The 22102-nt window shown below is 43.1% G+C and overlaps 1 protein-coding gene across 2 annotated transcripts; it reads left to right on the forward strand.

Moving 5' to 3' along the window:
- The first annotated feature begins 115 nt into the window (after window positions 1–115).
- A1CF (APOBEC1 complementation factor) lies at window positions 116–20309 on the forward strand. Of its 2 annotated transcripts, none has more exons than XM_009954918.1 (11): window positions 116–214; window positions 2808–2942; window positions 3131–3261; window positions 4717–4955; window positions 8115–8279; window positions 11743–11840; window positions 12740–13010; window positions 14513–14721; window positions 17006–17142; window positions 17793–17926; window positions 20158–20309. In XM_009954918.1, exons 1-11 carry the CDS (start codon window positions 116–118, stop codon window positions 20307–20309), a joined length of 1770 nt encoding a protein of 589 aa, XP_009953220.1. The 2 variants fall into 2 exon arrangements, with proteins under 2 accessions (XP_009953220.1, XP_009953228.1); XM_009954926.1 differs by having other exon boundaries at window positions 14537–14721.
- Window positions 20310–22102: the final 1793 nt, after the last annotated feature.

Genomic DNA, 22102 nt, shown 5'->3' on the forward strand with positions numbered 1-22102 from the left:
TTTTCAGGAGGGTGGACTTTCTCCTCTTGGCCTTATTAATTTATTTAATTTATCTTAAATTTGATTGCAGTGAGCACCCCTAATTAACCTGATTTTTTGCTGATAATCACTCACAATGGAATCAAATCACAAATCCGGGGATGGATTGACCGGCACACAGAAAGAAGCAGCCCTCCGTGCATTAATTCAGCGAACGGGATATAATTTGATCCAGGTAGGAACTCATGGTCACATCCTTTTGTGTGCAGTGTCTGACTTCATCCTGGAGCAATGCATTGCACAGAGGGTTTGAGCAGCGAATCTGTATGCATGAAGTGCTCCTTACTCGTTCTTCTTCCCTCTGTTTTTCTCTAACATATGTGCTGCACATAACTACATGTAATAGATGCTGTCTTTTATGAAAGAGGATCTTATTCCTCCAGGTATTCTTTGCCCAATGCCAAATTATGATAGGGGTGGAAAAAATACCCTGAACACTGCTAAATATTGGGAAAGGTTGGGATTGCTGTCTCAAAGTCATGGCTGCAGTGGTAACATAGCAAATGAAACCCACTAAACAAAGTTTCAGAAGAGCGTAGGTCCAGATTTGGCCATAGGAAGTCCAACACATTACCATCAGATCTGCCTTTTGTATAGATCCTTGCATACATAGAAGTGCATGTGAGGTAGGTGCCTCACTTGACCAAAAACCACCAAAGGTTTGCTCCCAGTTTAGTCTTCAAGGTCTCCAAGTGCAAAGACTCCTCTGGTTAGGGCAGGTGAAGACTGGGCACGTCCTTCAAAAGCCATCTGAAGAAGTCTTTCTCAGTTAGCATGACAAAAACAAGCTAATTTTTCAAAAGTGTTGGGCACAAATGTGACCGGCCTTGCATCCTGGAAGAAATAACTGAAAACACTGAATTTTAGGCACGTGACTGCCTTGAACTTGCCTTGCTTTGCACAGCACTAGAGGGCACAACAGCCCAAAGCAAAAAATTAGACTCCTGGGAAACAGCATTTTCCTATGGCTCTTAATCCTATGTGCACCCCAGGACCAGGCCAGCAGCTGGATTTGTTGCCCTTCAGGTGCTGTACCTGACCCAAAAGATAACTAACTTCTCTATGTCTTATATTTACTGTGGCTTTCTTTATTCTGGTCTTCAGTTTTTCATAGTCACATCTGGCTATAGCTCATTCCTAAACCACAGATTTCAATCCCCAACACACCCCCCCAACACACCCCCCTCCCCAATCTTCTTTCTCCCTACTTTTTCCGTTCCAAGCTTATTATTTTATCTTTCTCTCTTTTTTTTTTTTTTTTTTTTTTTTTTTTTTTTTTGTCATCCTAATTTCCTTTTCCGTGTCTCTTTGGGCTTTTCTTCCAACCTGTCAATTGGTACAGCCAAACACCTTCTTCCTCAGTGCATGCTAGGGTCATTCATCTTCATGAAGTGGGTGGTGAAGTCCTTCCCTCCAGACACCTTGGCAAGATGAATTTGTCGAGATACTGCCTTCAAGACATAAAAAGTCACTGCAGATTGAGGGAAGACTTTATTTCTTGCTGTGCCTTCTTGCACACAAGCTCCCACAGACATTGACAAAAAGAAAAAGCAGAACTGTCTGATTGTCTCTTACTTGGCTTAAAGTGGGACAGGAAGACTCCTCTGATGATTTTCAGACCATTATTGAGCTCAGTATTCCTCCAGCTAACACACCAGTGAAGATCACAGATGACTGCAACAACACAAAACACAACCATCACTTTATGCCTTCACCTAACAAATGGCTTGAGAGACAGAAAAATCCCACACCAGCAACGTGCTAAGTTCAGCCAAACCGGGAGCAGGAAAATAACTGAAATGTCATGGTCTTCCTGTTAGAATTGCTATAAGAATTCTTTCATAAATTCAAATGTCCCTGTGGCCCCATCACTATGCTGAAAACATTTGCAAAACAGGAATGAGCATGGATAATTCAGGGCTCAGGAAAACTGAAAGACCTCATGGCATATTGTTATTTTCCTGCAAGGATCCCTGTTTTCTTACGTGCTGTAGGCTTTCATTTTAAGTCAGCCATACAGGCATTCACTTGCCTGGAGTAATCCCAGAGTGGGAAATGACTACAGAAATGATCGGGGAGCCAAAAATAGAAAAATTACCAGGGTCCCGGCATCACTGCAGGACAGGAAGGAAGGAAGGAAGGAAGGAAGGAAGGAAGGAAGGAAGGAAGGAAGGAAGGAAGGAAGGAAGGAAGGAAGGAAGGAAGGAAGGAAGGAAGGAAGGCAGGCAGAGGAAGAATGCGTGAGAATGAAAGGAAAGACGGAAAACAAGAAATACAGGAAGGATAATTAAAAATAGGAAAGCAGAACAGAGACACACTCATGCAGCAAAAACATAGCAAAAAGAGGAAATATTGGCTGGTCTTTACATCTTTGAATATTACTTGGGGCCAAGACTTGCTCCCTGCCTAAAAAAACCTCCTGGGTAGGCAGGAGTCATCTTTTGTCCCTCACATGGCCTTCCACCATCAATGGCTCTCCTCTGCCCCTGCTGTGTGGCTGCTTCTGTCATCTCCTCTGCCCAGACCTCCTCCCCTGCTGGGCTCCCTCTGAAATGCCCAGAACAGTCAGAGAAAGGGCTTCACCACTCCTCGGTGCCAGAAGGGGTGGGCATTAGGGTGCTCAATTTCTCCATGCGCATCTCCAGGCCCAGATCCTCACCATGCCTTGTGCCAACATGGTAATGGAGCATGTCTAAAGTGTCAGTGGGAAGGGATTAGTTACATCCACATTTAAAATCTGTATCTAAATCACTCTTTCTCCATGGCAGGAAAATGGGCAGAGGAAATATGGAGGCCCACCACCTGACTGGGATGGCCCTCCGCCAGAGAGGGGGTGTGAGATCTTTATTGGGAAACTGCCCCGAGACCTCTTTGAAGATGAACTTATACCACTGTGTGAAAAAGTAAGACTTTATGGCGGGTAATTGTATTGCAGAGGTTAGTGATGATCAAAACTGTATTTCAAGTCTGAACTGGAGATGATTTGGCCCAGACTACTGGTGGAGCTTCAACGTGATACAGTCAAGGAAGCACCTTGTCTTGTTTAAACTCCTCCCACCTTGCTGACATATCTTTGTCCTTCTATTTGCAGATTGGCAAAATCTACGAAATGAGAATGATGATGGACTTTAATGGCAACAACAGGGGCTACGCCTTTGTGACCTTCTCAAATAAACAGGAGGCGAAGAATGCAATAAAACAACTCAATAATTATGAAATTAGGTAAGCATGGGAAACACCTTCACATCAACTTTAAATCATATATATTTATCTATTTTGTTACATAAGGCATATTTTTCCTTGCAGCCCAGAGGAAGGTTATTTAGATACCTAAGCTTTAAGAGAAAAACACTTCTTGATTCCCTGTGCAGTCATTGCTTTATGCAAAGGCAGTATGTAGGATTCACCAGAGCCAAAATCTTTTGCAGGAAATGTCTTCCTCACAAAAAAAAATTCTACCAGAACCCTGAAAAAAATATTGTGCTTTGGATCAAATTAACTTTCAGCTAACCATTGCTGTTTATTTCATGTTCCACTCTGGGCTGTTTTTTGTTGATTTATTCCTACTCACAGTCTCTCTCATGACCTACACTGCAGACATGTTCTGGGAGACAGCGCGATTGCGAAAAATAGTGAAAAAATAGTGGAAACCAGTTGGAAAAACAGTGACATTTGCTAATAGGTAGGAACAGAAAAAGCCCTCATGTTTGTGACCAGGACTGGGAACAAAACACACGGAAATCAACAACACATGGACCCATCAGTATGTTTTGTTTTGATTTCAAACACAATTTTTTTTTTTCCAGTTCAAAGTGGGATGAATAGATGCCTTTGCTTAGAAGCATTTAGAGATAAATCTTTCTGGTAATATTGTGGCTTTAATTTTTGTTTTTAATAAAAAAAGATGGGTTGTGAATTGCTTTACTAGCAACCCTAAGGATGAGCAAGTCACAAGGCACAAAGGGACAGCTTGGAAACACTATTTGTATCAGAGGTTGGAAGGTCTTAAAGATCAGGCTTCATAAACTTCCACCTCCTCTGCTTACTTCCCTTGTTCCAAGGACTCCTCTGAAGAAGTTTTTAACTTCTCAGGATCTGCAGGGGGTACTTGGACTATGTAGAGGTGAGCAAAGTGCATGTAAGGGAATTTTTACTTTGGGGTCTCCACAACAATTGGCATCAGCAAGGCCCAAATGTTGTCTGTCCTTGACAAGGGATTTTCTTTCCCAAAAACCTCAGTCAAGTTGCCCAATGGCAACCGGGAAGCTACAAGTCACTGATGAACACAACAAATACTGGTGCTAACATAAAAGTCACTGCTGTGACCATGGATGGTAGGTACAGTTGCCTGGTAGCAGCTAGTTTTGCAACGGCAAAATGGAGAATCCCAGAAAGCAAAGGCAAAATTTGGCTTTGGTTTCTCCCTGATCTCAAATCCTTCATTTCAACTGTGCTGCCTTACTTTGACGTCAAATTTAGCAGAGTGGCAGCCTCCATGTTAGCTTTTGCATTGAGCAAGACCGCTTGACTATCCCAAACAGCATATGCCGCAGGAGCAGGAGGGCTTGTGTTTGACTTTGTGTTTTGGGACAAGAGGGAGATTTTTATTTTATTTTTTTCCTCTTTTTGAAAATTGATCCTGACTCCTGACAAACCAGCAATGTTGTTTATACTCAGGAACGGACGTCTCCTTGGAGTCTGTGCCAGCGTAGACAACTGCCGCCTGTTTGTGGGAGGGATCCCCAAAACGAAGAAGAGGGAGGAAATCTTAGCAGAGATGAAGAAAGTCACGGACGGAGTCGTGGATGTCATTGTCTACCCTAGTGCAGCTGACAAAACCAAAAACAGGGGGTTTGCTTTTGTGGAATATGAAAGCCATAGAGCAGCAGCCATGGCCAGGAGAAAATTGCTCCCAGGTTAGTACAGATGGTGAGAGTGGTAGGGATGGCTTCATCTCAGGGGTCACCTATGTAGATGTTGCACTGCAGTGAGACTGAAGTCTCCAAAGGACCCAGGTATGCAAGGAAGCGAACATTGCTGGGTTTTCTCCTCTTGGCTGATAAAGACACTCAGAGCAATATACTGACCCCAATACACCATGACTGGCTGATGGAGTCACCCTGGCTCTGGGGTGCAGGGTGAGTGATTCATTACAGATTCTGGTGTAGCACCATGCTCATTATCCACACTCTTCATTTAGGAGCTTGAATTTATTAAAAATACAGCTAGGTGGTTTTAGCTGTGTATATCCATACAGCTCTGTTGTAGGATATGTATTATGCTGTGGTTGTCTTGGGTTATATACAAAGTAGAGCCTCAATTCTGGCCTCTCAGAAAGAATCGCTCAGGAAAGCATCCAAGAACATGTTCAGCCTTGAGAATGTATGTTCCTAAAAATGAATATTTTCCATGCAGGAAGAAAACTTCAAATGAGGAATTTCTTTAGGATTAAAAATATATAAAGAATGTCTATGCAATTTAGCACTGGGGCACATTCAAAGACCGTTGTGAAACAGATAGGGGTTTGGTAGATGTTAGTTGAAGGCATCACTTTAAGTGCATTTGCAGTGATTTCACCAATTTTCTCACACTTTCTTATGCATGGCAGCTCCTGCACTGCTTTATTGAACCCAGCTCACTTACTGTTGAAAGACTCCAATAAACCGCCTGTTTTGAGCCTGTTCATAACCCACTAGCCTTCTTTCATGCTTTCTATAGACAGCCCATGAATTAAATCCTTTTTTCTTATTGTAAAAAATTGAGCATGATTTTGAGCACTGAATACGCTTAGCTGTTGCAAGACATTTCACACTGACTATTTTCCCTTTTATTCCACATTTTCTGCATCAGTTTAGCGTCTCCCTGATTGTGGGAGCATATTCAGCCGCTCTGTGCTTCAGCACAACTCTTCCATGGTTTCTATATCAAGAATGAAGGAAGGAGCAGGCACAGCCACAGCTGCCGACAGCAGCCTTGAGGGAGCATATCTCTTGAAATCCTGAGCAAAGACAGTGAGACAGATGGAATGAGCACACAGCCCTGAACAGACATGTGCAATGCGCTACTGGTTCGCTAGTGGTTTCCAATTTAGGGACATCTTGGTAAACGGTTTGAGGAATTTTAAAGGCCTGAGAAGGCACCAGAGTCTTCTGACGTTGCAAACATATGGGAGGAACTTGAAAAAAGTTTCAAGCCAGAACTGAATGTGTCTCCAGCTGATGCATTGAATGAATGTAGGATTGAATATCATTATCAAGACACTTCCTTTATTCTGAACCTCGCTGCTCTTTGAGGGAGCTTTGTAGAAGAGACAGAAATGCTCAAAAAGGAAGATGCTTTTTATGTAAACTTTGTCCTGTCTTCTCCTGATTAAATAAAAGGGTGGAGCAAGATTGGGTTTTAGCAAGAGGCTAGTGCAGGCACCAAGCTTAGCCCCTTGCTGCAAGTCAACCAGGTCATTATTTCCACTATTGAACAGAAAATGGTAATTCAGAGAGGGGCACATGCATTTCATTTCAGCTGGCTGCCATTAGCAGCCATCTCTCTATTTCTGGTCACTAACAGCTCAAGTCAGACTGGGCAGTGCTGAATGGTGGACATCAGCACAATCTCACTCCACAAATCCTGGCTCATTCATGAGAATTCCTAGCAGGGAGCAGTTTGTTAAATTTCACTTCCAATATAGAAAAACAGGTCTCCAAATTCTACCATCACCTTCTAATTTTCTCCATTTGGAGCTCCCATCCCATCTTAAATAGGTTATCCAAGCAGAGACGCAAGACAGAATGCCTTTTTTTAGATCTCTCAAAAATGTTTTGCAAGATTCTCATTTTCCCTCTACCAGCATAGGCATCCCTGGGTTTTTTCCAAGTTTTAGCATAATTAAGGCCTTGGAGGACCCAATCTTCATGCCATAAAGATCAGAGAGAAAGAAAGAAAAAACAGAGAAAAACCCACTTACTCTTTGGGGGACATATGCAGAAGGGGCAGACATTTTATTTCATTATTTGGAAGGAATATCTAGCATTTACCATGCTGCTAAGACAGAAAATGGTCCCTACTGTACATCCAAATAATTGGCTAATTAAAATTGCCAGAAAAAAAGTGGGCCACAGATAGAGCACATGAAATCTGGGGCTCTGAATATTAGTGGGTAGCCAGAATTCAACTACTCCTGAAGAGAAAAGGGAGGAAAATCTCCCTGCAAGATGTGCAAAAGGGACAGGGAAGAAAAAGAGGAGGAAAGAGGTATCATTGCTGTCTGGAGAAGACAGGAGGTGAAGAAACCGTTACCCGGTATCCTGCTGCTCATCCCTGCAATTCCCGCAGCTTTGCGACAAGACTGTGGCAGTCAGTTTTCATCATATATGAAACATCACTAAGTGACTAATCAATTACTTAACAGATTAGGTGACTCAATGCAAATGATTATGGACCTCAGTGTGATAACATGGCAACATTGCCTTTAACTATCTCTTTACTTGCTCTTTTTATTCTCTGCCTCTCAGCAGCTTGAACCAGTGTGTACAGAGCCCATGGGCTTCTTGCCCACACCCATACCTTGTTTTATGCCTCATTACTTTTTGTGTCCCTCCTTTCTACCGCTTCAGCTGCAACTTCGCCCAGTGAGGACCATACAACTTCAAATACTCGCACTCAGAGACATCCTTGCTTTTACTATCTCATTTCATCCATCTGGAACTTCTGCATCCCTTTCTTATTATCTAGGGAATGAAACTTTTGCAGCCAAGAGGGATTTTTATAAGTTCATTAAAATATTTCCCTTTAGAGAGTGCTCCAGGGAACGCAGACGTTAGTGAGTCATGCCATGTTTTCACTTCTTTAATTCTGGATGCTGCATTTCTGCAGGCTTCTAAGGTATTAGTGGGAGCACACTCAAAGTGTGACCATCTGCTTTTGGGAATGAGTTAACAAAGGAACCATCCTTTGAACTAGAAAGGCTTATTTGTAGAACTGGCCTATTCTGCTGTTCATACGGCATGTGAAATTGTCTCTGAGCAGAAGTGAGAGGAACAAAAGCCTGTCTGTCACTGACCATGCCAATTCCTTTAAAGGAAGGATCCAGTTGTGGGGACATCCTATTGCTGTTGACTGGGCAGAACCAGAAGTAGAGGTGGATGAAGACACCATGTCATCAGTAAAAATTCTGTATGTGAGGAACCTCATGCTCTCGACCACTGAAGAGACCATAGAAAAGGAGTTCAATAACATCAAACCAGGTAGGAACCCATTGACATGGCAGCTCCTAAATAAGTCCTGCTACTGCAATGGAAATATTTCTCCATTCATAAAATGCCAAAGGAAAAGAAAAACAATAACTGTTTTTCCTGCTGTAAAATATTCATGTGTAATGCCACAAAAATCGTCATCAGGCTGAAGGCTCCCACTCAACACGCACATCATGTCATCCTAGTAACATATGCTTAATTTCCAGCTAAGAACACTGCTAACCTTTTTAGGATGACTGGCAACTGGAAAAGTTCCAAGATGCTGCATGGCGATGTCTGTGTCATGAAAACTATTTTGACTATTTTAAGTCTTTCTTAAAAAGAAAGACTTGGTGAAACAGCTGGGTGATTTCAGCATTCTTATTCTATGGCAAAGGATGATGATAGAAATAGAGTGATTTAATACAAATGCTTCTTATCTAATCTATCTAAATACTGAATTCTATAATTTTCATGCAAAAACCTCCACACTCTTCTGTAAATTTGTGAAAAATCAGTGCTTATCATTTAACACGGAATATGACAGTATTCCTTCATGGCATCTATTACATGTACTTAGGGTGAGATTTTTCAAAAAACGAGTAGATTTGTTTGAATAAAAATCCTGCTGGCCTTCAAGGGAGATTTTACTTCTGAATTGCTCCAGCTTTAGGAAATTCCACCCAAGAACAACAAAGTAAAAATAACCCATTTCTGCCACTCTCCAAGACACATAGTCCATTAGGCATTAGTAACTTACGCTTGGCAGTGTGAAATCACCTTTCGTCTTGTTCCTATTAACTTCCTTCTATTAATTTTTTAAAATACACTACAAAGCTTCATTTTTTTCTTCACTAACTTCTCATTTCTGCTCCATACATTTCTTTTTTTTTTTTTTTTTTTTTTTTTGTACTAGGCTGCAATGCAAAGGTCTTTAAGAGGTTTCTTTACGAGTCTTTTCTGTCTTTTTAATGTTTCTGGCTAATACTTTTCGCCACCATCAAGCTGTTAAAGATCCTGTTTTACCCCTGAGTTATATCATCTCACTCTCTTAACTCTCTTCTCCTTTGTTTACCCAGTTTTGCTCCTGAATGTTGAACTGCTTGCTCTACCCAGAAACACGTTTGTGCCCATTTAACGCTTTGGTAACAGTCACCTGCTTTGCTCCTCAGACAAGTTTTCTAATACAACAACAGAAGATCTGTATCATCTTTAATTTTCCTGTCATCTCTTTATCTTTTTACATCTCATGTTGAAAATTCTTTTTATTTTTTTTAAATGGACAGCTTTATTTATTGTGGATAAAATCAGGAATGTCTTTTTTAAAGCTGTGTCATGCTTTCAAAAAGTATGCATAAGAGCAGCAAAACCCGAGCTTTGAGGAGAGCAAATGCAGTTTAAGTTATAGTGAGATTACAAAAAAGTCAGCAAGTATCTGAAATGATTCGCTTCCCCTCCTTGGTTATCTGCCTTATTCATTCTGCTGCATTTCAGTACTGCTTGCCTGAAGTGTACATTTGATCCAGGGCACTTAGAAGCTGTTTTGACAATAACAAGTCATCCAATAAAAATGATCCTAACCAAAGGAGTTAAAATCCAGAGGTCCCCATGACAGAGCAATTACCACATCACTACAGGCTCCGCAGACACTACCAAGAATGCTAATTATGTATCTCAAGTTGTAATACAGTACAAGTACCACCCCTTAAATCTGTGCCAAATTCAGGGCCTGATGACTTCTGTAGACACGTGCATCACTTGTCTCACTGAAAAGCCCTGCCGTTACTCCCTAGAGATTTTGGCAAAAATCCTCATCCCTGGCTGTCTCCAGCAGGAAGGTCACGCTCTCCGAATGTACTGAAGGGGAAAATATTCCCCTTGTAATGTCACACAGACAGTCTTTCTATGGAGATGACCCGAGGGTAGGTATCGCATTGCTTTGCCCCAGCAGAGGCAAAAGCAGGGAAGAGCAAGATTTTTGGCTCAGGCGAGGATCAGTAGCACAGAGCACTCTCAAGGAGGCAGAAGGGGGATTTTCAAAACACAGAGAATGCATTAAAGCCTTGACTTGTAAACGAGGCACCAACATATAATTCCCATAACTTTGGGCTTAGAAAATCACCCTCTGATCCCAGAAGGACATGAAGTGCTACTTACCATTCCGGTGTCATTTTGAAGATGTGCAGGCTGCTCAGGTTATAGGCTGGGACAGGCTTCATTTAGCCTACTGGAGCTCCTAATGACTCCCCCTGAACTCCGAAGAAATACATTTTCTCCTCCAGTTATTTAAGTAACTGTTTTTGCAGCAATATGACATTACCCTGTGCACCTGTTCAGCTTTAAAGGGTAAGAAACCAACAGGAGAGTCATTCAGCATCCCTTAGCCATATTTCCAAAGGATATGTTTGGGGCTGTTATAGTTTTGGTAGCTGGGCTGGTTGACTATGTGCTTCCAAACCCACAGGAGCAGGGTAGATGAACAGTTAGAGAAGAAAAGGCAGATGTCTAAAGCTTGTGACTGTGGGGAATAAGACCAGTGTGGTTATTTTGGAGACAAACTTATTAGTGCTGAATATCTCAGTGCCAAGAAGTTCCCAACAAGGGAAAGGGAAAGCTGTAGAGGATGGACATAGAAGAGAAGAACAAGAAGCCATTTAAATTTGAATTATTTTTGGTAATTACAGAGGTGTAAGAAAGATTCAGGCTGGAGGCACCAGGGTGGGAGTCTCCAGCCCAACCCCACTCCCAGCAGGGCCAACACCGCAGATGCAGCAGGCCGATTGTGGCCATGTCCAGGCAAATCAGGGCATCCCTGCGGGTGGGGATCCCTCAGCACCTGGGGCTGCATCCCAGAGATGCCCCACTTCCATGGAAAACATTGTTTGTTATGGCCACACCTGCTGCCCCACCAGTCCCAGCCCATCCCCATACTCGGGGCTGCTCTCTCCTGGGCAGGACTGGGTGCTCCTTCTTGCTGAACACCCTAAGTCAATGGTTAAGAGAAGATCCTCCTTGTTTTACGGCAGAAGCATCAGCTTTCCTGAAGCTGCCTCCAAGTAATATGTATGATGCACGAATGAAATGATGGAGATGGCGATCACATGGTGACATTACATGTTAGCTCATGAAATCCTGGGCTGTTGCATGTCCTGCTCAGCCATCCGGTCTTGGTGGTCTGTCACAGAAGGGAGACACAAAAACAAATGTAGTGTCCAACAGGGAGAAAACCTCTCCAGTTTAAGGGGAAACTTACTGGTGTCTGACCCCAAAAACTTTTAGTCTGCCTTGAAATACTACAACCTTTATATATTTACTTTCCAATGGCATACACATCCTAAGAGCTACGAAGACATTGTCCTCTTGTTCCTTTACCCCTTTGCTCTGTGAGGACTCATAACTCAACACAGTTGCTCTTTCAGTTCTGTATTTTCCAACTAATACCCATTTCCAACTAATATTCCAATGTTTTCTGCAGGTGCGGTAGAGAGAGTAAAGAAAATTAGAGACTACGCTTTTGTGCACTTTAATAAAAGAGAATATGCGGTAGAAGCTATGAAAGCCTTGAATGGGAAGGTAAAGCTGCTCTAAATGCTAATTCGTGGGACTTATGTGCAGTATATTATACAAAGCTGAAACAAAGCTGCGTGGTTTATTAGCTACAAAAACATACAGAAGGTGTTAGCCCTATTTTCTCTTTGCAAGCTTCTTTTACACTCCTGAGTTCATTTTTCAGCAGCTCTGAGGTACACAAACTGTTCATTTTGGCTTCTTGCTCATTGCATTTGTGCTAAATGTTTGCCCAGCTCAGAATGTAGTTCACTGCTCAGAAAAAAAAAAAAAAAGGCAGAGCAAAGCTGAAACAAGGATTAGCAAATGAGGGGTTACGGGTTCTCTTGGCTCATGCTCACATCCTTGTTCCGCATCTGCCAACAAAAGCACTCAAAGAGCAGCATGTGAATAGCAAACCGGGACCAAAAAAGTCAACCCAAAACATCTGCTCCAAACTCAGATGCAGATTTGCAAGGAAGTTGCTGTGTTAGTACTTCTTGCACTGCATGTAGTTCACAGCACTGTAATGCAAGAGCCGTTCCCAAAAAGGTGTTAATTCCGTTCCTATTTTTCATGCTACTGTTATACTCCATAGCAGCACGTATAACCTCGCTGACTTACATGCTACTTGGCAGGGAAGCGAAGCCTTTTGAAGGCTTCACAGCTGTACTAATTTTGTTAAGGAGCCTCTCCCAGCTGCGGTCAGGGCTGGGTGCTCTCAACACTTTAAGCCTTCACCCAGCCAGTGCCTTCTTCCACCCCTGAGAGGGAGATTTGCCTTTTTTGGTGGTTTTCTCCATCTTCCCATCCCGTTAGCAAAGCAGGTGGGGAAACTGCCTCCCTAGGCAGGATAATCACCGTACATTTCGGAGACTTACCCCTGTGCTTCTCCCGTGCTCTCTCCCCACCACCCTGGCGTGAAGGTGCTGGATGGGTCCCCAATCGAGGTGACGTTAGCCAAACCTGTTGACAAAGACAGCTACGTGAGATATACCCGGGGCACAGGCGGCAGGGGTACCATGCTGCAAGGAGAATACACCTACACCATCGGACACGTGTACGACCCTGCCACTGCCTACCTGGGTGCTCCAGTTTTCTACACACCCCAAGCCTACACAGCTATCCCCAACCTCCACTTCCCTGCTACCAAGGGGCTCAGCAACAGGAGCATCATCCGGCCCCCGTCCATCCGAGGTAACTCCCATCATGCCAATACTCATCTCTAGCAAAATATCTCCTCCAGGGCTTGGGTGGCTGCTCGCTAGACTTGTGTTGAGGGTGTTGGCTTTGCCCTGGATGCTGGACTGCTTTCAGAGAGGGATGGAAACACAGTTTTTAGGCTCTGTCCTTCCCGAAGGTGTAGCAATCTTCCAGCAGACTAAGCAGGGCATGAAAAAAATAACCATTTTTCTGGAGCAAGCCTGAAAGAGCTTCCAGATTGCCCTTGGTCCAGTGTAAATAAACCATGAATCCTCCTGGTTTTGCTCCAGCAGGGAAGACCAAATAAAAAAAATTTCCTTTCCCCTCTTCAAACCCAACTCCCTCAACCAGCCACCAGCACAGCTCTCTTTCCTTTGAAGGTCACAGGGAAAGTTCTACCAGGCTTGGTGTTTTTTGAGTCAAAGCCACGAAGTTTCCCAAGGAGGTCACATTGCCCTGATGCAGGGTAGGGAACCAGCACTGAAATCAAGAAATCCATCAATTGTGTGCTCTGGGAGGTGGACTCTTTTTTGGGGAGATCATTAACGTAACACTAAGCAGTCTATGAAAAAGAGAGTATTTCTGAAAGGTGTTGGGGCTCTGCGTTTGATCTCGGGTGACCACACCTGGGACCAAATCAAATCCCCATGCTTACGTACCCCCAAATTAAATATCGTTGCAGGCATCATTTGGTAAGCACAGAAGTAAGGCTGGGGTCTAGCAAAAAAAAAAAAAAAAAATCTGCCCATTTAATCTTCCTTCCAAAAATGATAGGTGTGGCAATGAGCTTGTATCCCCAAACTGGTGGCCAGGTCCCAAGGCAGGCTGGGACCCCACATGGAACTCCAGTAGGGCTGGAAAGGACTGTGCCAGCCAGTTTTTCCCCCTTCCCAAGGAAGGGGACAGGGGAGCAGGATTTTCCCTTGCTGCTCATGTGTTTTTACCTGCAGAAGTGAAACCAGCTTCTATGAACGTTGCATTGGCAAAGGTGCAGATATGATAACCACGGGCCCTCTCTTGCCTTACAGTCTCCCCAGACTCCCAAGTAGGGCTCCCCAAGGAACAACGGAAGTGTAATATGGGGACAAAAAAGGATTTTGTTTCATATAAGCAAGGGATCATATAAACTCTGAATTCTTCAAGAAAGTGATATTACACTGGCGGGTAGGAAGTAGTATCAGCTGTCACTTCTCTGCCTTTCAAATATAAATCTGGGTAGAAATGTGTCACAAAATTAAAACTGACCAAAGAAGATGGAAACTGGGTCAGAAAGAAGCACGGCTCCCCCCCCAAAGAACCTCATCTGTCGAAGCATACGAGCCCAAAAAGGAAGGGTGTCAATGTGGAGCCTGGCTTATCCCAGCAGCAGGCTACAGGGGGCTCCTGCCCATCTTCTTCCCAAACCCGGCGAGTGGGGCTAACTTTTCCATTTCAGCAAGAATCAGGGTAATTTTTCCGGTGATTTGATTCAGTTTAATGCCTTCTTACATTCCTAGAAATTTACATGAATATACCTGTAGGGGCTGCGGGTGTTAGAGGACTGGGAGGTCGCGGCTACCTGGCATACACGGGCCTGGGGCGCGGATATCAGCTCAAAGGAGAAAAGAGGGGAGAGGATAAACTCTACGACCTCTTGCCAGGAATGGAGCTCACACCAATGAACCACGTCACGCTAAAGCCCCAAGGGATCAAGCTCGCTCCTCAGGTATGTGAACGAAAAAGAGAGTCAATATCCAGGCCAGAGACTGTCTTTGCCCAAAATGCTTTTGGGAGAACAGCCCCCTGCTTGAATCTGCACTGAGGACTGATAACTAAACCCATTCTTGCATCCTAAAAGACATAAAGAAAATAAGATACCATTAGGTGCATCTTGTAATATCCACCTGCCTCGCTGGTGAACGGTGTCTGCTCTCCCTCAGAGAAGAGCTTTCATAAAAGCCCATGAGTGTAAGATGAAATCTAGCTATGGCTGTCAGTCCATAAAGGCACTGAGGATCAAGAAATTCTTACCCAAATTGGGTTTGATAACAGGATGCATTGCTTAGGGCTTCACTAAGGAACAAATGCACATATCTTGAAAAATAATACACGTTTTAAAATCTTTTATGGGGAAAGAGGTGCTGACTGCCCGCACAACCCAGCCCAGCGCAGAAACTCTGGTTGTTCAAGGAGGCTTTTGGTGTGGCTGTGTGTGCGGGACTGGGATCCAAATGAATGGCTGAGGGCTGAGGAGAACAAACCCAGAACAAATTCCCCGAGTTTCTGAGAGTCTGGCCCATCGGCAACTGCTTTCCCCTTACATCAGGCAAAGCAACATGAGAAACTAACTTCACCCTGAGATTTGAAGCACATCTTTGCCTATTAATACTTCAATTGCCATAGCATCGAGTTTACCAAAGCCTATGAAAACATACTTTTCTCCCCGAGAAAACTAGACAGTGGGATTTTTTCCCCACCCCTGCAAAATTTCACAGTCCTCTTACTCTTTATAAGAGGGGCAAAATAACTTGAGTGGTGCTGCATTGCCTTAGGGCAGATGAAATTAATTTTCTTCCTCTTCCCATCCATGCCAAACCCCCACTGCATGTATTTCAATTTGTGCAGTAACAGCGCCAGGCACTTACAACGCTAGTTATTTTGGGGGACACTTTCCCAGCAGCTGAGCTCTGTAACTCCCCCATTGCTACTACAGCCTGCTTCACAACAGCCTCATTAATAGGACAGCCTCATTAATACCTGTCAGCTTGGTCAGCCTCTCCCATCTGATGCATTGAGACCATTTCAGCAGCATCTTTGAATGGTGGATTTTGTTCCCGCTGCCTAGCCGGGATGCTCAGTGTTAATAAGTAGATCTGCCTTATTGAGAATTTAAATTTTGATGTAACATTATAAAACCAACATCCATATCAAGGTGTTGGGACAGCAGGAAACAAGTGTTGCCATAGTCAAGGAATGTAATGAATAAGTTTATTTACATTACAAAGTTCTAAACTTCTGTTGGAGCCAGGGTTACAAAGTTAAAAACAGCACTGACGTTTAAATTTTACATTTTAATTTTAAATAAAATTAAGTATAAGTTTTAAATAATGTAGACCACAGAAAAACTCAGGTTGGAGGCACCTGGAGGTCTCTGCTCTGACCCAGCTGGCAGCACGGCCAACGCAGCAGAGCCCCAAGACTCAACATCTTCTAAGCTGAGAGGCAGGTCTGGTGGAGCTACTTGAAAAAAATAGCTGCTCCAAGCACCACTCACAGCAAGGCATGGGAATAGTCTGCTGTGTTCAAACCCATTTGGGATAGCACATACCCAGTGGGTTAAAAAAAAGGAGTAATAAGCCAAAGCAAGAGTGTTTCCGGACAGCAATTCCCAATTACCACGGAATAAGCTGTGCTAAGGCTGGGGCAACGTGGTTCAGCATTTCTCTTTCAAAAAGAGAAGCAGAAATCACCTATTGAAGCCTGTATAATCAACTGGATGGAAACACAGCCTTTTTTCTTTTTTCTATTTTTTTAAAAAAGATGACGATTGGGACTTTTCATGCACTGTAACCCACTAAGCCAGGGAGGCAACAGAGCAGTGAAGATGAATGCAACCCAGGTGTTTAAGCACTGTTAAATAGAAGTGCATAGATAGAGTTTCGGAGGACAATTCAAAGAAAACCACACCAATAACAGGATAAAATACCTAATCAGCAAAAATGGCAATGATGTCCGATTTAACAGAGTAATAATTAACTTCAGGAATTAAACGGATTTTTAAAGTATAAAATATTTAGATGAATCTTATACTTCAAGGTGAATGTAGTATCCTGTCTGCCTTTTTTTTTTTTTTTTTTTTTTTTTTTGCTAAGCCTTGAGGAAGCTGCCACAACATCCCTGAAAACCCTTCAGAGGGAAGGAAGCTGACCAGTGCAGGGGTTGCACCCAGGTGAGAAGGCTGCTACTGCACAGCAATTAACCCGAGCAAAAATCCCTTTTCTCCCTTCTAGATCTTAGAAGAAATTTGCCAGAAAAACAACTGGGGACAGCCTGTTTACCAGCTTCACTCTGCAATTGGCCAAGACCAAAGACAGCTCTTCCTGTACAAAATCACCATCCCTGCCCTCGCCAGCCAGTACCCCACCATGTACGTAACTATTTGAGGTTTTCTGGGGTTTTGGATTATTATTTTTTTCATGGCATTTTATACAGCATCTCTGCTCAAAACACAATTGCACAGGTCTCTATTTCCTTTTTTTAATACATATATTAGGGAGAAAACCATCCACAAACTAAAATAGACTAATAGTGGTGCCTGCCATGATTGGTGCTCTCCCTTGTGGTGCAAAGATTACGAAAAGCCAGAAATAATCAGGCAAAAGGGTGCTTTTTACTACAGAAATAAAGCATATGATAGCTCTTGTGGGAAAAAGAAAGGAGCTTGAAGGAACACACTGATAATTGAGCACCAGTTATGATTCTAAATGTTCCTAACCTAAAACATTGTTTGCTGTACATTTTAAAGAAAAACCCAGAGTGCAGCAGGCTTTCTTTAGGACTGAAAATGCACAACATGCTGTGAAAGGATATTGTGTCCAAAATGAGACCCAGGGCTGATAAACTCAGTGAAGAAACCTGACTACTATGAGGAGAGGACTTTTGTTAATACATCAGCACAGTAAAATAATGTTTCCATTTGCTATGTGGGGTGATGCCATCTATGAGTGGATCAAAACATCTTGCAGGAAAGTCCTAGGGAGAAAAAAAGAACAAGCTAATATTTTGCTGTGCTCACAGACATCCCTTCACACCACCCAAGCTCAGTGCCTATATTGATGAAGCCAAAACCTATGCAGCAGAATACACCCTTCAGACGCTGGGGATTCCCACAGAGGGAGTAGAGGCGCCTCCGGCAGCACCAGCTTTTCCAGGTATGAGAAGGTCTGTACAGTGAGGGTCCCCTGGAATATTATTTTTCCTTTTACTACCTTGTGGATGTCAAGAATGACCCCATTTTTGGCCACTGAGGACAGACCTGGCCATGATCCCCCACACCTCTACCTTGACTCATGTTATTTATGTGTACGACAACTTTGTTGCCTATATAGCAGTTTATTTCAGGACTATTCAAATTATGGTGTACATACCACAGAGCAACTCAGGCTGGAGACACTAGGGTGGATGATCTCTGGTCTGACCCTGCTCCCAGCAGGGCCAATGCCACAGATACAGCAGCTTGCCTGGGGCTGTGTCCAGGCAAGTTGATGCAGTGTTCAAGGATGGGGATCCCCCACCACTTGGGGCCCCATCCCAGGTACACACCTCCCCTCCACTCCTTCCAGTTTGTGGATGCCTCTCTTCAGCTGAGAGCCCCAGATAGGATGCAGGATCCAGAATTGGCATCCCTCATGCCACATCTGGGGTGAATGGCCTCCCTGGACTCGGTGGCTGCAGTCTGGCCAATGCTACACAGGATGGAGTAGACTCCTTCCTGCACGGTCGACTAATTCACTATCCATCCATCCATCCTCCCCCAGCACCCCCACCTCCTTTTGAACCAACACTTTTGTTTTCATCTGCCAAAGAAATGAAACAACTGTGAAAGTAAGGATCTGATCCCAGCTCACATTTACTGTGCTCTCCAGCATGATAGTTACCCTGATGTAGTGGGAGCAGTGTATGCCAAACTGCACATGAGGAACGCATTAGTCAGTACTACTGAGTTGTTTGGAGTGTCTCAAGGATGGATTTAAAAAAAAAACAAACAAACAAACAAAAAAACAAAACAAACAAACAAACAAAAAAAATCTATCCTGCTTCCTGCCACAGGAGTCCACAAAAGCCACAGAAAAATCAATTTGTCTGGGTTTGTGCAGGCTTCTGCAGCATGGAAACCAAATGGGCTCTTTATTGAATCCAGTCTCCACTTACTGCTTAATTATAATCTCTCCTTTTTCTTTCATCCACCCCTACTTGTTTGTCTTGGAAGCTCAACAAATTGACACACATTAAAGTTTCTGCTTGCAACACACACTGAAGCCCAGCTCAGCTCAGGCCATGCCCAGGTAGCAGCTCATTTCTTTTACGATGGCGGCAGATATGCTTTAAATGACATATTTCTCAATTCCTAGTCAAAATGTTGCACGTTGCTTTGCTGATGCAATGAAGATACTTTGAGAGGCCACAATACTCAAATTATAGCAAATTTCTGATGTTTTTTCCCTAAGGTGACACCTTCAGTGAGGCAATGTGCTCACAGTGTTGCCTGATAACTCCATTTCCCCCACCGAGAGGACCTCAGCTCTGAGTGAACTTAAGCTGATCCCATTGCCCAGCTGGTCACTTGGAGATTTTTGACCCTGGGAGATGTAGTTTGGCAGAGAGCCTGGTCCAGCAGAGCCAATGGTTACCCCAGCTGCTCTTCCCAAATTTGGGCTTTGTCTTAATTCTTGATTCTTTCACAAGAAAATATTGTGGTCTAGTCAACAAGCTGCTTTATGCTGCTTTCAGACAAACCAGCCCCAAACAATGTTTGTTTTCCCAGTGATTCAATTTAAATCAGCAAAGCTAACATTTTCCCATGGAAAATTTTGAAGTGTTGAAACCACATTTTCCATTAGAAACTGATGGGAAAAAAAAATCCAATTTATTAAATATTTTCTCCCCAGTATTGCATAGAGGGCATTTCCCTCCTCTTTAATGTGGCTGCCCTGAACTGCATATATTTTGCCTGTGAAGGGTATCAGGGCCATATTTTCTCCATGAAACCTGCCCAGATTTCCCCTATGTTACTTCATTTTCTTGCCTGCCTCACGTCGTGCGTGGGAGGACATGTACAGAGCACTATTAACACCCTTTTAGCTCAGAAATAATCAAAGCCTGAGGAAAAAATATTCAACAGAGAGTGGCATTTTTCAAGCAGCCTGTTTAACAAATAATAAGTGAGAAAGTGCATTAATTTTCCAGCTTTAATTACCTTTAACATGGAGAAAAAACATGCCAGCAGTGATCTATTTAACTAGATTATTCCCATTAACAAACTCAATGCACCCTACGTAATTCTTATCAACAGCAAAGTCTTCCACAACCTAACTATCAGGCAATGGTGAGTTTTGAATGTCTTTTCATTAATCTGCATTTTTCCCCCTCCTTTCTCCTGCAGGATATACCATTGCTAACACAGCCGTGACCATCACAGCCACTCAGCTCAAACAAGCGGTGACTATGGGACAAGATTTAGCAACGTATGCAGCCTACGAAGCCTACCCCGCCTTCACAGTCGCTGCACGCAGTGATGGCTATGGAGCGTATTAATCCTGTCTTTAATTAAGTTCCTTTAAATCGAGGACAGGCAAAAAAAAAAGAAAATCTCAATGTGGTAATTCTTACACCCTCATGATTTTAAATTAATCTGTCACCTAAAGTTAGATTTTACTTGGAGTTTCATTCTTGTAGTTCTTTAGTTTCATAACAGGATGTTGGGGCATGGGGGGGAGGGAAATTTAAAAAAAATAATAATCTCTCAAAATCAGATTTTCACACTAGAAAGCAAAACCTCAGCCCAGAAAATGAGTGGTTCTCAGGTGCGTGTATATACATAAATACATATATATATGTACATACATATATATGTATACACACTACTGTGTGTGTGTTTACAAGCAACAACCTGTGCTGAAAACAGTTGGTCCTGTGAACATTGTGACATGGGACCAGGGAAGGATGGGGTGTCTCCAGCAAGCCCCTCCGTGCATCAGGAGGGTTCTTCCGTTCACCCTAAAATTTCTCAAGCCAAGCAGAGCAGCGGGTAAAATGGAAGGCTGCCCTTTGGCCACGTGGAGGTCGTTGGTTTGCCTTTTACTGCCTCTGACCATCCCATGCCATCAGCGTTGTGAGGTTGTGTTCAGGCATCTCAAGCATATTTTAAATTCATTCTGGCACAGCCAAGGGGAAAAAACCATCATAAATGTGTCTGCCCAGCCTAACAGGCTAGTTTGTGCGCTCCTGAATGCTGAATTGATTTTTAAAGCAGGAGGCAAGCATTCAGCAGTTTTTCCTCTTACTTTGCTACTTCCCAGCCATACCTACGAGTCACAGAACAGCAAACAATGGCATATTTTTTTCCATCTCCCATCAAATCACACATTCAGTGAAAGACAGGAAAACTTTTAGGACAATTAATGTTGAGGACCGGAAAAATGCTGTTCATTAGGGCCAATTCTCTAATTAATTAGAGCACAAGACCTTAGAGCCATAGCCCAGTAATAACAGGCATCACTACTGGAATAAAATCATGTACTAGCAACTTTTTCAACAGGATGGAAAGAGCCCTGTCTGGTTATTAACGCTGCTTTACACATTAAATAAAGGCTGCTGGCTGCTGCGATTCTGCAAAAATTAATTTAGTGGAAAAAGGTTCGTATCAATAGCTAAGGCACCTCTTCTTTTGGAGAGTGCTGGTGTTGGTGTTTTGGTTGTGACCCCCACTTTTTACAGGAGAACTTACAACTTGGCTGATGATGCCCATTGATTCCAACAGATCTGGCCCCAAATTTTTCATCCAGTCTAAATGATGTAATGTGGCAAGGCACAAGCTGTTTCAAGCGGAGCTTTTCCCATGCATTCCCAAAGCTGTGCAAAGCACTATGGTCTGTGACAAGGTGGCGACTACCAGGAGCTCAGTGTTTTCAATTCTCATGCTTTGGCTGACTCAGTTTCACTAGGAATGGAACAAAAGCACATAAGCTGTATTTTTTGGTGGTCCTATTAGACCCTTTCTATTTATAAAGTAGCTCATTAGGGTGATCCTAAAGGTATTACAAGCCCTCTGTGGTTGCTGTTTAGCACGCTTGGCTTCGCAGAAAATGACAAACCTGTTCACAGAGGGCAAAACAACCGAGAGTGTTATGGGTATTGTGGCTTTATTTTCTCTTCTGTCTATGTCTTTTAAATCATGTTTGACTGCCAGTAAGCAACATATCCATGCAGGTGTCTCTCTCTAACAGATTACTGTTGGCAGAAATTGTTTCTCCCTTTCTGTTTTTGCTAACTTTAGTCTGCTTTTCCAGCTATTTATATAAGTTCAGAAAGATGTCAAGGAAAAGAGC

This window comes from Leptosomus discolor, chromosome 6 (assembly GCF_034619465.1).
Source record: "Leptosomus discolor isolate bLepDis1 chromosome 6, bLepDis1.hap2, whole genome shotgun sequence".
Classification (NCBI taxonomy): domain Eukaryota; kingdom Metazoa; phylum Chordata; class Aves; order Leptosomiformes; family Leptosomidae; genus Leptosomus; species Leptosomus discolor.

Bases quoted from the DNA above. Each gene is read 5' to 3' on its own strand.
- A1CF (XM_009954918.1), top strand. From the start codon at position 116: ATGGAATCAAATCACAAATCCGGGGATGGATTGACCGGCACACAGAAA. The intron at 3,262-4,716 runs GTAAGCATGGGA...GTTTATACTCAG, and splicing joins CTCAATAATTATGAAATTAG to GAACGGACGTCTCCTTGGAG. The intron at 17,927-20,157 runs GTATGAGAAGGT...TTTCTCCTGCAG, and splicing joins GGCAGCACCAGCTTTTCCAG to GATATACCATTGCTAACACA.